Source organism: Apteryx mantelli, chromosome 9 (genome assembly GCF_036417845.1).
Source record: "Apteryx mantelli isolate bAptMan1 chromosome 9, bAptMan1.hap1, whole genome shotgun sequence".
NCBI classification, from domain to species: domain Eukaryota; kingdom Metazoa; phylum Chordata; class Aves; order Apterygiformes; family Apterygidae; genus Apteryx; species Apteryx mantelli.
Window position 1 is genome coordinate 26,483,120 of NC_089986.1, and position 13,328 is coordinate 26,496,447.

General features: G+C 41.2%; 1 protein-coding gene across 5 annotated transcripts in view; it reads right to left on the reverse strand.

Annotated features, from left to right (window-relative positions):
- Positions 1–1,103: 1,103 nt before the first annotated feature.
- YEATS2 (YEATS domain containing 2) overlaps positions 1,104–13,328 on the reverse strand; it is a 53,847-nt gene continuing 41,622 nt past the window's right edge. For all 5 annotated transcript variants that reach the window (XM_067301971.1, XM_067301969.1, XM_067301970.1 and 2 more), the window contains 7 exons: positions 11,942–12,015; positions 10,738–10,817; positions 9,542–9,743; positions 7,910–8,136; positions 6,662–6,736; positions 5,119–5,192; positions 1,104–4,242 (listed from right to left, as the gene is read on the reverse strand). In XM_067301971.1, the coding sequence (XP_067158072.1) occupies positions 4,134–4,242; positions 5,119–5,192; positions 6,662–6,736; positions 7,910–8,136; positions 9,542–9,743; positions 10,738–10,817; positions 11,942–12,015 (841 nt within the window). In that variant the 3' untranslated portion in view covers positions 1,104–4,133. The remainder of the gene's footprint in view (positions 4,243–5,118; positions 5,193–6,661; positions 6,737–7,909; positions 8,137–9,541; positions 9,744–10,737; positions 10,818–11,941; positions 12,016–13,328) is intronic.

Genomic DNA, 13,328 nt, shown 5'->3' on the forward strand with positions numbered 1-13,328 from the left:
GGCTGCGCTTGCTTCCAGAACAGAGGTGGCCCAGGATGGCTGGGCAAGCCCTCATGCCTGGTGGCTCATTCTTTTACATCACCACGTCAGTGTACAGTGACATAGCTATGCTATTTGCTCCCGTGCTATCTCTGTATACAAATTACTTCATTTCAGAAGCTGATGGTGCAGCACCTTCTGGGAGCACCACAACTGCTTGTAAGGCCGTGAGACTGAGGCATTAATTACAAGTCAGCCCATTGATTTCAGGCCTTTGCCAACTGGGAAGACCACAGCAAGCTATGAATATGCCTCAGAATCAGAGCCAGATGGCAGCTGTTTGGCAGAGACCCTCCTTGCCAGAAGGGAAGGCTAATAACAGAACATAAGAAAAATCCCGATGAGTACATGCCTGCAGGAGGTGTTGCGCATGAATGCATTTTCATCTCCTGCAAATGACAGCCATTTCCTGTAGATATATTTATGAGTGTGTCAAATCAAGAGGGCTAAAACATCCACAAGCGAAGGCATCAGCTAAAATATTCCAAAAAGCTTTACCACCACCAACTGAATCCACAGGACAGTCAGCCTTCAATGGCTGTGTTCTCATTTTTTGGCTCTAGCACTGTAAAAGGCACTACAGTTTGTGCTCAGTTTGAGGGGGCTCTTTATGGGACTTAGTATGAACAAGAATCAGTTTTCCAGCACTCTCAAAGACAACAGCGTGTGAAAACTGCTCACAGTCACCTAAGATTTTCTTTCCCCACAATCTTGTCAATCAAATGGAGAAATCATCTTTTCTTACTTTTTTCTATTCCTCTTCAATCTTCTACACAACTCAGGGTGAACCAATTATTTGCTGTTTTTATGAGCCACCCTGCAAGATGAGAAGTTGGGGGAGCTCAGCCTGCTGAGTTTTTGGCTCCCCTTTCCCCAACCTTCCAAAACCAAAAGCTTTTAAAAACAATTAGAAAAGGGCAAAAATTACCTTTTCCTTCAGATGAACTCAAGATCCACCAAATTTTCTCCAAAACTAATTAAAATGTTCCAAGTATGCAAAGGACAAAAACCTGGGGACTTGGAGAAACTTATTTTGAGTACCAGGTGACAGTCAGACAATCCTATCACAGCTAATAAAAGAATTTATTGTAAACATATGTATCTTACACAATTATACAGTATAATACAGATAACATGAGGGATTTAAACACTCAGCATTACAAATAGGGGCAATATTTGTAAAGAGGTCTTTAACTTGTATTAAGACTCTTTAGAAAGCCAGAGAAATATACCGTAATATTCCAATTCTTCTGCACCTAACTGGGTGTATAAAATTTCCACCACCTCACTTATTTCCAAGCAATTCCAATGGAAACTTCTTGCTGACAATTTTTTCTCCCACCATTTTTCAAAATTCAAAGACCTTACCGCAAACATATTCTACATCTGCAGGACTAAACAAACATGTTATTTTCTATCTGCTCTTAACAGATTTTTTTTTTCTTTAGCAAACTTTATATATTATTAATATAGCATCTCCTAGAATAACCTGTGGCTGCTCAGAAATGTATCAGTAGATCTTCACTGCAAGAGCCCTGTTAAGAACAACGGGCATTAACCTGTCTGCTTCATGGTCTGGTTCAGGACTCAAAGTCTGAAACTCCATTTTTCAGCACTACAGAAAAGCAGGACACAGGCAAGGAAGCCACGATTTGCAAACAGATGCCCGAAGCAAGCTCCTGCATCAAGAGCTGCTCTGGGCACACTGAAATCCCGGAAACTAAGCCCATAAGAGACAGGGGACTGGACATGCACGTGTCACTCCAGAAGATCATAGCACGACTGAGTTTGCACAAAAGGCTGTTCCCACACAACCTGCAGGCTGTTGTAGAGACAGTGAGAGAGATCTCAAAAATGCTCTTCTCTATTGTACAAGCTGTGTACAGGAGCGTCTGAAAGCTGTATGGGCTTCTGAGTTTGCTACGGCCTATAAACAGTGTGAGGCCCCAAGTTCTCCAGCTACCTGGATTCCTCCCTACTCTCAGCACTGTGCTCAAACATAATCACCACTGCTCGATCTCTTCACGCTGACCTCAGCTGAAAAACTAATGTCAGGGCTACACTGAGCACTTGTTATTTGTGCACACAATCTTGCTCCAGGCTTACCAAACAAGCCAGGATTATCTTTCAAATCCAGAGCATCTGAAATGCCCTTTTTAGAGGGCATCTAAGTCCTTCTACTCTGAATGCAATTCAGGTTTCAGACGTCAGTTCCATTTCCTGTGTTCAAGGGCCAAATTCTGCCACTGTTATTCAAGCTGACTGAAGCTCCCTGTCAGCTCTGATGGGCTAAGAGGGGCTAGCTGCAGACCCTTGTTATATTTAAGATGAAGAAGATAGGTGGTATCTCATCTGAGGTATGCAGTACCTTCTGCATTTTAAGAACTGCATCAAACCTAAGCTAGCTCTCCTTGGAAGCCTGAAACCACCCAATAACTGAATCACCTTCCACTGTTTCTGCACACAGTTGGAGTTACTATCATCCATCTTCTAGCCCCAAAAAGCACCAAAAGATTTTATTTTAAAGATTTATGTTCCTATCCCAGGCCAAGAAAGGTAACTGTAGTTTCACGTTTATAAAAAGCTTTGCATTGTCAAAGCACGGCACCAACAAGAGTGAGGCCTCAGTACACTCCCGTGAGGTAGGTATCCTGCTCCCCATTCTGAGACATGGGGAAACTGAGGCACAAAGTGATTAAATCCAAGGCCATGCAGCAAATCAGTGACCCAGCTGAGATCAGCGCCTAGGAGGTTCTGGCTGTTGACCTACATTCCACCCACCTGACAAAGCGAGCACCCTGAAAGCCTCACAGTCCCACCAGGGATCCCACCAACTTTACAATGGCTTATTCACACTACTAGCAAGCACCAAGAGAGGCAGGAGAGAGGGCAGTGGGTGCGGGTAGTCAGGATGTTGCCAGCAAAGCTTTCTCCAGCAAGCTATCATTAGCCAGGCTGCAGACATCTTCTACACCAGTGATGTTCCCGAGACAGGTAAGTGCTGTGGTTAGAAGCAAAACAACTTCTTGCAGTCAAGACATCAGAGGTGCTCCCCACAAGCAACGGATCTGTGATTGTTTGATCCTAGCAGGTCTCTGTGTGTTGATTAGAACGTAAGACGAAGCAGTGCTGCTCCCATACCACTTCATAATCAAAGCTGATCTTCAGTGAATGCTGTCAAAACACATGTACGACAGCTGCTCATCTGCCCTCCAGCTTAAGACTCCAAAACTTCTGGCAGACTGGGGAGGCACTTGCTGGTCAAGCAAAGGGTTTCAGCCAGTCCAAGCCCACAAACACTGAATACTGTCCTCTCCAAGCTACTTCGGCTCTCCTTTCTCATGCAGGACAAGTGGCTAGTCAAGTCTTACCAAGCCTGACCATGATTTATTCATCTAGATTGAGTATGTGCCAGTTCATCCTCTCTGGAGTGCTTGAGAGAAAGATCTGACATCTCCTTCAGATAGGCAAGGAATTTGATTAGGTTACACTTAGCTGAATAAGCTAATAAGAAGCCTATCCAACTGTGTTTTCAGTCATATACATGATGCTCAAGCAGAACTTGCAGAATTTATTGCAGCCATCAGCCTTTCACCCAAACCTAACCAACCACCCACCCACCTACTCAAACAACCCACCTTCAAAAGTTGCCTTTGGAGTTGCTCATATTCAGTGTGCCAACGCAACTGTTCTGCCCACTGCATGGGGAGACCAACTCGTTTGTAGTCTGCATCAAAAAGCAGGTGAAGTAACAAGGAATAATTTCTTTTCCAAAAAAATGCTCAACCTCATCAATATAGCTGTCATCACATGTACTAGGCCTGTGGAGTCTCTCATAGTTAGCAACTTGATGCAAACTGACAATGTTTGTTCAGCCACTGAACATACACTTACTGAGTAAACATTGACATTTAACAGCTTGATTTGGAACAGAGCATCATTTTGTTGCATTAAGGTGCATCTTTAATTGGAGGTAACAATCTAGTAGCCCAATGTTATAAATGTATATAATAGTGTCCTACAGAAATACTGGATTTGTCATCCCAACTTCCGTCATAAATCCACCTTTCCTGTAGCATCTTCTCTGTTCTATTTCATTGTTCCTCATTTAGTATCTTCATATGTTTGTTTGTGAGGAAGTCAAGAAAGGGAATATTACAGATGGCTTTGTGAATATTCATTACTGTGATCTCTTTCGGAGTCCTGCAGGGAATGAATCAAAGATGCTATCACAATACTTAAAAAGACAAGTGTTTATAAAGCAGCAAGGCAATAAAATTTACTAATGGGAAGAAGTCAAAAAGTAAAAAAATAATAATAACAGAGTAGGTGTTACAACAACACAGAAAAAGCATTAAAATGTCACAGCACAAAAGAGCCGTTCTCAAATGATTGCAGGATACACCTTGGGCACTGGCACAGGAAAATGAAGTGCTGAAGTATTAATTCTTGAACTTCTACAGCACAGACATTATATGTGTGTAAATATAGATACATACATATATGTGCATGTGTGTACTATATATAAAATAAAAACTTAAACTAATAATTTTCTTGAATTCTTATTTTTTTCAATTTCAAGTTATGCCAGAGCATGCTAGTGAATGGAAATCAAATGTGGGCTAAAGGTTACCAGAAAAATAGTTCAATGTCTGAGCCAGGAAAAATTCTATCAGTAAAATACAGATGAGATTATTTAGGTTGGTTGAGCCCTGGCTGGCCATGGGTAAGTTGCTGGCCTGGAACCTGAACTGGATACAACTGAGGAAGTTCTTCCATACAGCTCTGTAAAGATGGTTCAGCTACTTTTCTCTGTGGCAACACAGGAGAGTCCTGCCTCAGTTTTTCACATGGACCGTCCTTCCCACCCATGTGTCACTATGGGGCTAGGAGATGACAAACTCCTTACTAAGGCTTTGATCTTCCCAGAATGCAGTTCATACATATATACTGTCCCACGTCATCTGGAAATCCCTTGCTCACATGTTCTGAGCCGCACAAAATCTGACAAAATTTCTCAAGCAGTTCAGCCCTCAGCGCTGGCATGGGAGTGGTCCAAGAGGAAATAAGCCACTGTACCTGTTGTGAGGAGCTGTCTGGTATGCTACAGCCAGTGCTTGCCGTAGGATATCACTCATAAGCTGTTCAGTGGCCTGTGACAAAAGGCAACATTAGGCGATGACATTATGGAAAGAGAAAAGCTACATGCTGTCTGCTTGAGTTTCAGTATAACTGAACCCTGGAACTTTGGCTTATCAAATCAGTAGGGGCAGTTCAAGACGCCCAAATGATTTTTATTAGCACAGTGATAAGAACTGAGTACATTTAACAGAAAGAAAGAGAGGAGGAGCAGAACTCATGACTGCAGGTGCCCAGTCTGTTTTTTTCCTGGACCTGAAGAGCAGTATGTGCACAGCAGGATGGATCCAATATTAACAGAGTTTGTGCTTTGAGAGAATTTTAGGGCCCAGTCTTTTACAAACAAGATGTTTTACACAGAGGATCCAGATAGTCTTCTGGGAGTCAGCCCACGCTTGTCAGCCGCAGTCTGTGGCTCCCAGGTTTGTGTGTTGCCAAGACACTTAAACAAAAGGCTGGCTTCCCAGCCTGGACAGCAGGCGGACAGCAGCCACGTGCCCTACACACTTGGCTTAATCAAGGTTCAGTCAGAAGTTAATCAGGGCTCCTGGCTCTCTGTGCCTACATCAAGAGTAGAGCAGAGGTTTCTGGGATGTTCAGTCAGGAAGACTGGCATAACTACGATTCTGCTGGAGCAATCCAATGGCTACAATGTGTGTCAACAAATGGATTCTATCTGTATTTAACTTCACACATGATAAATAAGAGATAGCTCTGCAGAAGTGTGCATGCAAATGTGTATGTGTGTGTGTGCGCATGCTGAAAACCTGGAATCCATTAGCTTTTATAAAACTGATCTTTTGATAAGCAACAGTCTGTATAAACAACCTCAAAAACTGTCTTTAGTCTGAAACACAGCAGAGCACTGCTAAAAATAACCTAGCCTTCAGTCCAAACACAAGAACTCCAAATCTGTGCTTTTAAAGGACTTTGGTGAGAAACAGTCTCCATCGTTCCAAAATTGAGTATGACAGATAAATGGTTGCTTGTACAAGGGACAAGTTCTGCTAACTTCAGGAATTCAGCAGCATCCCATTAGAGACAACCCAGGCAAAAAGGAACTGAACAGTATTTAGGAAAAAGATATCTAACCCTCTCACAAAATAATCAAGTCTTCTAGAGGTGTGGCAGGTCACTTTTTTTTTTTTTTTTTTTTTTTTTTTTTCAATTTTGAGAGGTAGGACAAAGGAAGTGGCACTTTCAAAGTTACAGAATAAGTCAGTATCTTACTGGAGGTTAAGAGCTGCAAATCACTATTCTAAGTCCAAGTCAACAGATCAGTTAGAAACACACACAGAAGTGCATGACTCTCTTCATCCAGCTATGTATCCTTCTATATGTGGACAAAGACGGACATTTGACTCTGCATCTCCTGATTTGACAAATGCATATTAATATGGACATTCCTTTTTTTTTTTAAAAAAAAAACATTATTGGGTTAATACAGCTACAGGGAAGTTATTATTGTAAAGTAATTTTTTACCTTTAAAATCATATCTTCTATTACTGATGCATAAACATTCTTGTGCACCTCAGCAGGCTGAAAAGAAATTCCTATCTATAAAATATGAGAGGAAAAAAAAAAAAACATTTGACAAATTAGTACATCAAGTAACACAACCAACATTTGCTACAGATGAGATGACAATGAGAGAATTTTAGAAACAATATCACAATGGGTAGAGTAAAAAAAACAGCAAGCAAGCACTGCAAAACCTTAGGGCAGTTTAAGCTCAGGCTTCATTTAAAAAAAAAATTGGAGAAAATGAAGCTAAATTGATTAGAACAGCTTGCAGAGATGTCTCTAAAACACAGAAGAAACAAAAGCAGATTTTCATCTTTGTTACAGAAAGTCTACACAAAAACAGGCTGCATCTTTGCATTGAGAATGAAAGTTCCTTACATGTATTCAATCCATGTATTCATACTCTTCCTTGCACTTTACTATGCCAACTGAAACAGTGTTAAACAGCAGTACCGGCACAAAGGCTCAGCATCAAGAGTGTTTCATCCCCCAGTACACTCCCATCATGCCTGCTCCCTTGTCTCCTACGTGGCAGGAGACAGGATACGATAAAGAACAGCAGTTTTGCCCCTTGAGGTTAGTCTCTGAGGCAGAAACAGAGATACCTTTCTTTCTGCCATAGCTGCTGCAAGGAACCCCCTCTGCTTCAGTCTCTTGCCCTATACCAGAAAGCATTCTCTCTTTTACTAGCTGAACAAGTCTCCTCTTTCCTTCTAGCTGCTGTGAGAGGAAACCACTCTCTCCTCTTCCTTCACTCAAGTTTGAATAGGGAGAAGAAACACAAGCAGCAGAGAAGTTTGCTATGCTCTTAGCTTCACTTCAGCCCCCTTCCAGGAGCCACTGTTAACTGCACTGGTCCAAGCAACAAGCCCCAAACTTTCACATGATGGGACAGGAGGCACTCAGTGCAAGTGCTCCTTTTTCCTCATTCCTCCTTGCTTCTAGCCTTCTGGACAGATTTACTGGTGCTAAGCCCTGCAACACAGCTGCTTTGAAACAAGCTTCAGGCTAGCATGCTTCACTCACTCCTACCAGCACTGCCCAGCTAAATGTCATGGGCCAGAGGGGCCACTTTTTCAGGCCATTTATAAAAACCATGCCAAAGCATCCAGAGGACCACATAGATGAACAAAAGGAACTAAATAAAAGTTAAGCCACCGCTAGCTTAGCAGCAATTCTTACTAGCTGTTTGACGCACTCATTTACCTTCTCTGCTGTATCCCTCACAAACTCTGATGCAGGCAAGGAAGCCAAATAGAATTTCATCTCCTCTTGTTTCTCCTCCTGTTCCTTTTTAATGTTTATTTTTAATGGTTCACTAAAGTTGAGAATATCTACTTCCTCTTCATGTTCTGGTTCTCGTTTCAGAAACTGCTGCAGTTCCTCCAGTTTTCGGCACAGCTCCTCACCGCTGGTGTAAGATGAAGGGCATTCTGAACAAGAAGCAATCAATTAAACATATGACAGATTATGCGAAAAGTGCTTATAAATAGATATAACACCCCAAATATGATAAGAAATTAAGGTAACTGGAGGTTATTTTTGTAGTTCCTACTACACATATGGATGAATAGAAATGCAAATATAGTCACCAAGAGACCTCTATGTCCTCATTACACTCATGGTGCTCTCCCTCATTTGCCCCTATACCAATCAACAAGGTTGCACTTCAAACAATACCAGGCTAATGCAAGCTTCCTAAATAGTCTCACAGAAGCATTTTAACAGGCAGTCAAAGCATTTTGGCAAGGCAGTCTGATGCTCTTTAACCCACTTAGAGAAATGGAGTTTTACTGTACAGGCACCATGTAACACCAAGTCATCTTTTGCATTATGGCAAGTACTGTTGTGCTTTTTAAGAAAAATCAGAAGACAGATTTCAGCACAAGTATGCAAGGGTAGCCCTGTTCTCTGCATGCTCAACTCTAGCAAGTAAAAAAATCTTTTGCGGAAAGCTACGTGGTAAACAGATTCTTGTTTTCAAGGACAAACACAAATCTAGTTATTTAGACAAAAAGATTAAAAAGTGGATGTAGGCCTCCTTTCTACCTTCAACAATTGCAACACAGGACCAGACTGCGCACAGAATAATCAAATCCACACACTTCTGTGAAGTACTCTAAATCCTTTTATGATCAGGACAGAAAAACACTCAGCTTTGGGAAAGGGATTATCTGAAGGTGAAACAAGGGAATGTAAATGGAAAGAATAGATGAAATTAAAGATATGTGTTTAATACAGACTGCAATCTACTGTGGATATCCCACAGCTATCCCTAGTGGAATAACGTAGCAGCTGTAATAGCACAACATGAAAGTTCACGCGGGGCAATTTACTTTACTTTTGGAGGTAAAACTCCCCCCACTGAGCTCCATGCTGCCACTGCCAGACAGCTTGTTGTACCTGAAGCTCATTCAGTTTGTTTGCACAGTAGCCTTTTAACAGAAGCTAAGCTGACGCAAGGGCAGCTCTGGAAGCGTCATTACTGCCCATGCTTAGTTCACGTGCCCACTTGCAAATGGTTACGCCGTAGAGCGAGGATCATCTCTCACCACGTGTATCTACACTGGGCCCACAAGGGCCCCAAAGCACAACGGAACCCAAAGAGGTGCCAGAGAGTGTCAGGACTGGCAGGGGCAAGGGACAGCTTCACTCCTACGTTTGCCTTTAGGATCTCTCCAACTTCCGTTATTCCAGGTGAGTTAAGTCAAAAAACAAAGAAAGTAAGAACCTCTTTCTCCTGAAGAACAAGCACATGTGTGCACCAGCACACAGCCTTGAGCCATTTAATAAACAATGCTTTTGGCAAAAAGGAGTTTGCTGTCCCTCTGTACTCACCCGGCTCACTGTCTATCTGGGTCAGCACATCTTCAATCGAGTCCTCATCGTTCCGCAAGGTCTCGGGGTCGGGTGGAGTGTAGCCATGGCATCGACACCAGTGCACCACGTGTTTTGTTTTCAGGGGTGTAACGTTGTGAAACCTGGGGTGCTTCTCTATGATTTCTTGCAGGATCTTTCTCACTGTCATTGCTCGTTGCCACTGTGACAAACCAAAGGGAAAGCTCACGCTGGCTGCAACGTTTAAGGCCAGACTATGGCCCAGAAAAATGATCCAGGATGCAAGGAAAACAAAAGGAACATTGTTTTCCCAGAAATCAGAATGGCAAGGAAAAATAAACATGGGAGATAGTTGTAATTCTGACATCTTTGGCAGCTCTGGGCAGGTCAGGCATCCTCTGCTTTCTCATTCAACCAAAAACTCAAGGAAGAGCCCTGTCTCAGGGACATCCCTTTACAGGGGCTCAGACACACTCTGTCTTGACTTCAACTGTCTCATCTTCCAAGTAACACTTTAAGATAGCACAGCGCAAGAAGCCTACCACAGCAAAAGATGCTTCTCTCTATTTTGCTTAAACTTTTCGTTCATTTAAGTTGGAGACGGCAGCGAGTCTGATCAGTTTATTATTTTCCTTATACAGGTCTACAGCAAGATGACAAAACTACTAAGATATAGTGGGAAAACATAACAATCACAACACTAAAAGATTCCGATGAGTTGAGATATTTATCCTTGATGAACTGACAATCTGTTTCAGTACTAGCACTTCTTAGGTCAGATTTCTCAATCCTCTTTCTATAGAAAATAGACATAAATCCATGAAAAGAAGTAGGAAGGACAAATTATGCTGGGAAAAATTCCCATGACCATGATATACCACACAGGAGTGATGAGGATAAAGTGGTAAAAGGACAGTTTGCAAAAATTCTGATTTTTAAAATGTTTCAAAAACATCTTTCTTTGAATCAACAGAAAACTGACCTTCAGAGTCCCTTCTATTTGAGAAAGCTTCTGAACAATAAATTGGAGCACTACCTGAACAGCAATCAGTGCATCCTGTAGTGAGGAATGCTTCCATCTAAAATTTGACAGTGCTTCAGAAAACAAACAGCCAACATCAATAAAGGTTCTGTAATTCAAAAATCCTTCTTGCATCCCTAATGACTGCTTACAAAACACAGGAGGAGAGGATTACCTCGGCTGCCCTCCTCTTCCCAATATTCCAGCTATAGTACTGTTCCACTGAACTGGCGCAAAAGGAGCTGGCATCTTCACCTAGAAAGGGCAAAGCCAAAAAACAGTATTAAATTTTAATGACTGAAATCAGATCAATTCTGGATGTGCTGTATTTAATGGAGAGGAAAGGGGAAATGGGTTCTCTGTGTTGCATGCTCACAGAACCAAGGACTGTAACTTTTTCAAATGCTGATACTGTACAACTCTTAACAAATACACAGATGTGTGCAGCAGACACTTTGGTCTTTGGATGCACAAACAGCATCCCTCTCGGTCAGCATACTCAGATACCTGCAGCCAAGTGCTGTTTTAAGCCTCTCCCTCCCCAAAAAACTCTAATGAGGTAGACCTGTAAGGCTGTGTTATTGGTCAAAGTCTCTTTCTTTTCAAAACACTTTTTGGCCAACAAATCACAACATAAAAATGGAATAGTGAAAAGGTTTCCTGGCAAAACATAAGGAGGGGTCATGAATCCCAAGCCAGAGATTCATGAATGCTATTATAGGCCCCAAAGCAATATACAACAGAAGCTTTACTGTGCTACCCACTCCTTGAGAGGCTCTACCCTACCCAGTCTCCAGGAACTCCTTTTCAAAGTGCATTAGCTACCAGAGAAAACCAACACATTTTCAGCCATGTACATGATGAAGAGGTATGCTATTATAAAGTGTCATAAAAGATTAAATCAGTTCTCTGTAAATTACCACCTTTGGTTAAAAAAAACAAAAAAAACAAAAAAAACAAAAAAAAAACAAAAAAAAAACACAGCAACAACAAAATCCATATTCCAATGCTGAGATACATTACCATATTTGCAAGCATTTCTGAAACCCTAGAATAACAGACATGCCTCTAACAGACTTTTTTTTTTTTTTAAAGGACAAAACCATGTAAAAGAGCATCCGTTTGCAGCCATTATGTGGGCAAACATGACCTATTTCTAATGGAAAAACAGATTAAAGTTAATAACTGCTGACAACACACTTGGCTTTATTGGATGGATTTGAGTCTAAAAAATCTTTAGAATAACTCCTGAAGTAAACTCTCTAGGACAGGGGCTTTATTTCATTCCATTTTTAGTAATTTTTGCAGCTACAGAGTACACAAAGCATTCTGTTGATAAACTGAAAATAGCAAACCAAGCATTTACATTCACTGCTTACTTTTTTCAGCAATTAATGGAACCTTCTTCACTATTGCTGTTAAAAGCTGCTGGATGTTCTCCAAATATTCTATGCTGCAAGGAATAAAAAGAATCACAATGAAGAATACTGTTGGAAGTGATGAACCAGATGCACAAGGTTTCAATATCACTGCACTGTTTAAAAATACAGATTCTAGTCCCTGGTCCCAAGGCATCAGAGTAACACTAATGTGAGGACAAACTCATGTAATGTCCCAATTCTCAGAAAATATTTCAAAGTGCCTTTCTTCTTGCTTTGGTGCCCATATCTGAAGCTACGTTTATCAAGCTGAAGAAACTGGCTTTAGCGGGCAGGCTTGAAAGAAATCCCTATCTCATCTCATGATCTGCAACATTATTTTGAGAAGATGAGAAGCACCTTTTACTGCAAGTTGTCCCAGTAGGAACACGTGACACTGCATGGCAAGCTTTGTACTTTCTTTTGCTGCTTATTAACTGTCCATCTCTTACGACATTCTGTTACAGGGAAAGACTATGCTAACTGGCTCATTTGATGTCACTCAGCACATCTGCTATAACATTAGAACATGTGCTAATGGTAGTTTAAGGACAAATCTCACTTAATCAGTCATAACAAACAGAACTGTATTTTCCATCAGTTATTTTATGACTAAGATCATTCCAAGTGTGTACTGATTTGAGATTTATTCCTGTCTCCAACACATACTCTCCATCAGGGAAATGTCTACAGGAATATGTCAGGATAACAACACTTTTCAAAACATGGAGACAGGAAAGAAAGCCACTGGGGGAAATCAAGAGAAGGGATGTCCTACAGATTGCAAAATAATTTTCTCTGAATGTTTCTTGTAAACTGAGTTCTGGTGAAAAGCCCCCAGAAACTACTTACAAGAGCATCACAAGTAAGGCACTGGACTTCACAGCATCCAGTAAACAAACACTCTGCTGGTATTTATTATCCAGTTCCAATTCTGAGCCAAGCCAGGCCTCATATTAAATAATTGCAGAAATGTGTGAGCTTGACAAGACTAGAGAGGCAATAAGACAAACAGTTCTCCTGCTTACTTTAGATGTTTCTTTTTTAACCTGTATTTCATTGGGCACAGTCTGACCCCAGTAAGAACACACAATGGCAACAGGAATTAGGCAAGCAGTGGTAATCACGGATAATAAAGAGGCTTTAGAAATTTGAGCTTTTAGCAATCCCCAAAACTGCAAATTGTAGAATAACTTTTTTGTCTTTCAGCAGCCTTGAATACAAATCCATTTACAAAGAAAATATTGCAGCACTGTCTGAAATGAATGCCAGCCAAGAGGATTAGCAATGATAAAACAGCATATGTAACAGAAGATTTTATAATGTATTTTGGAGTCAAATTTCTAAT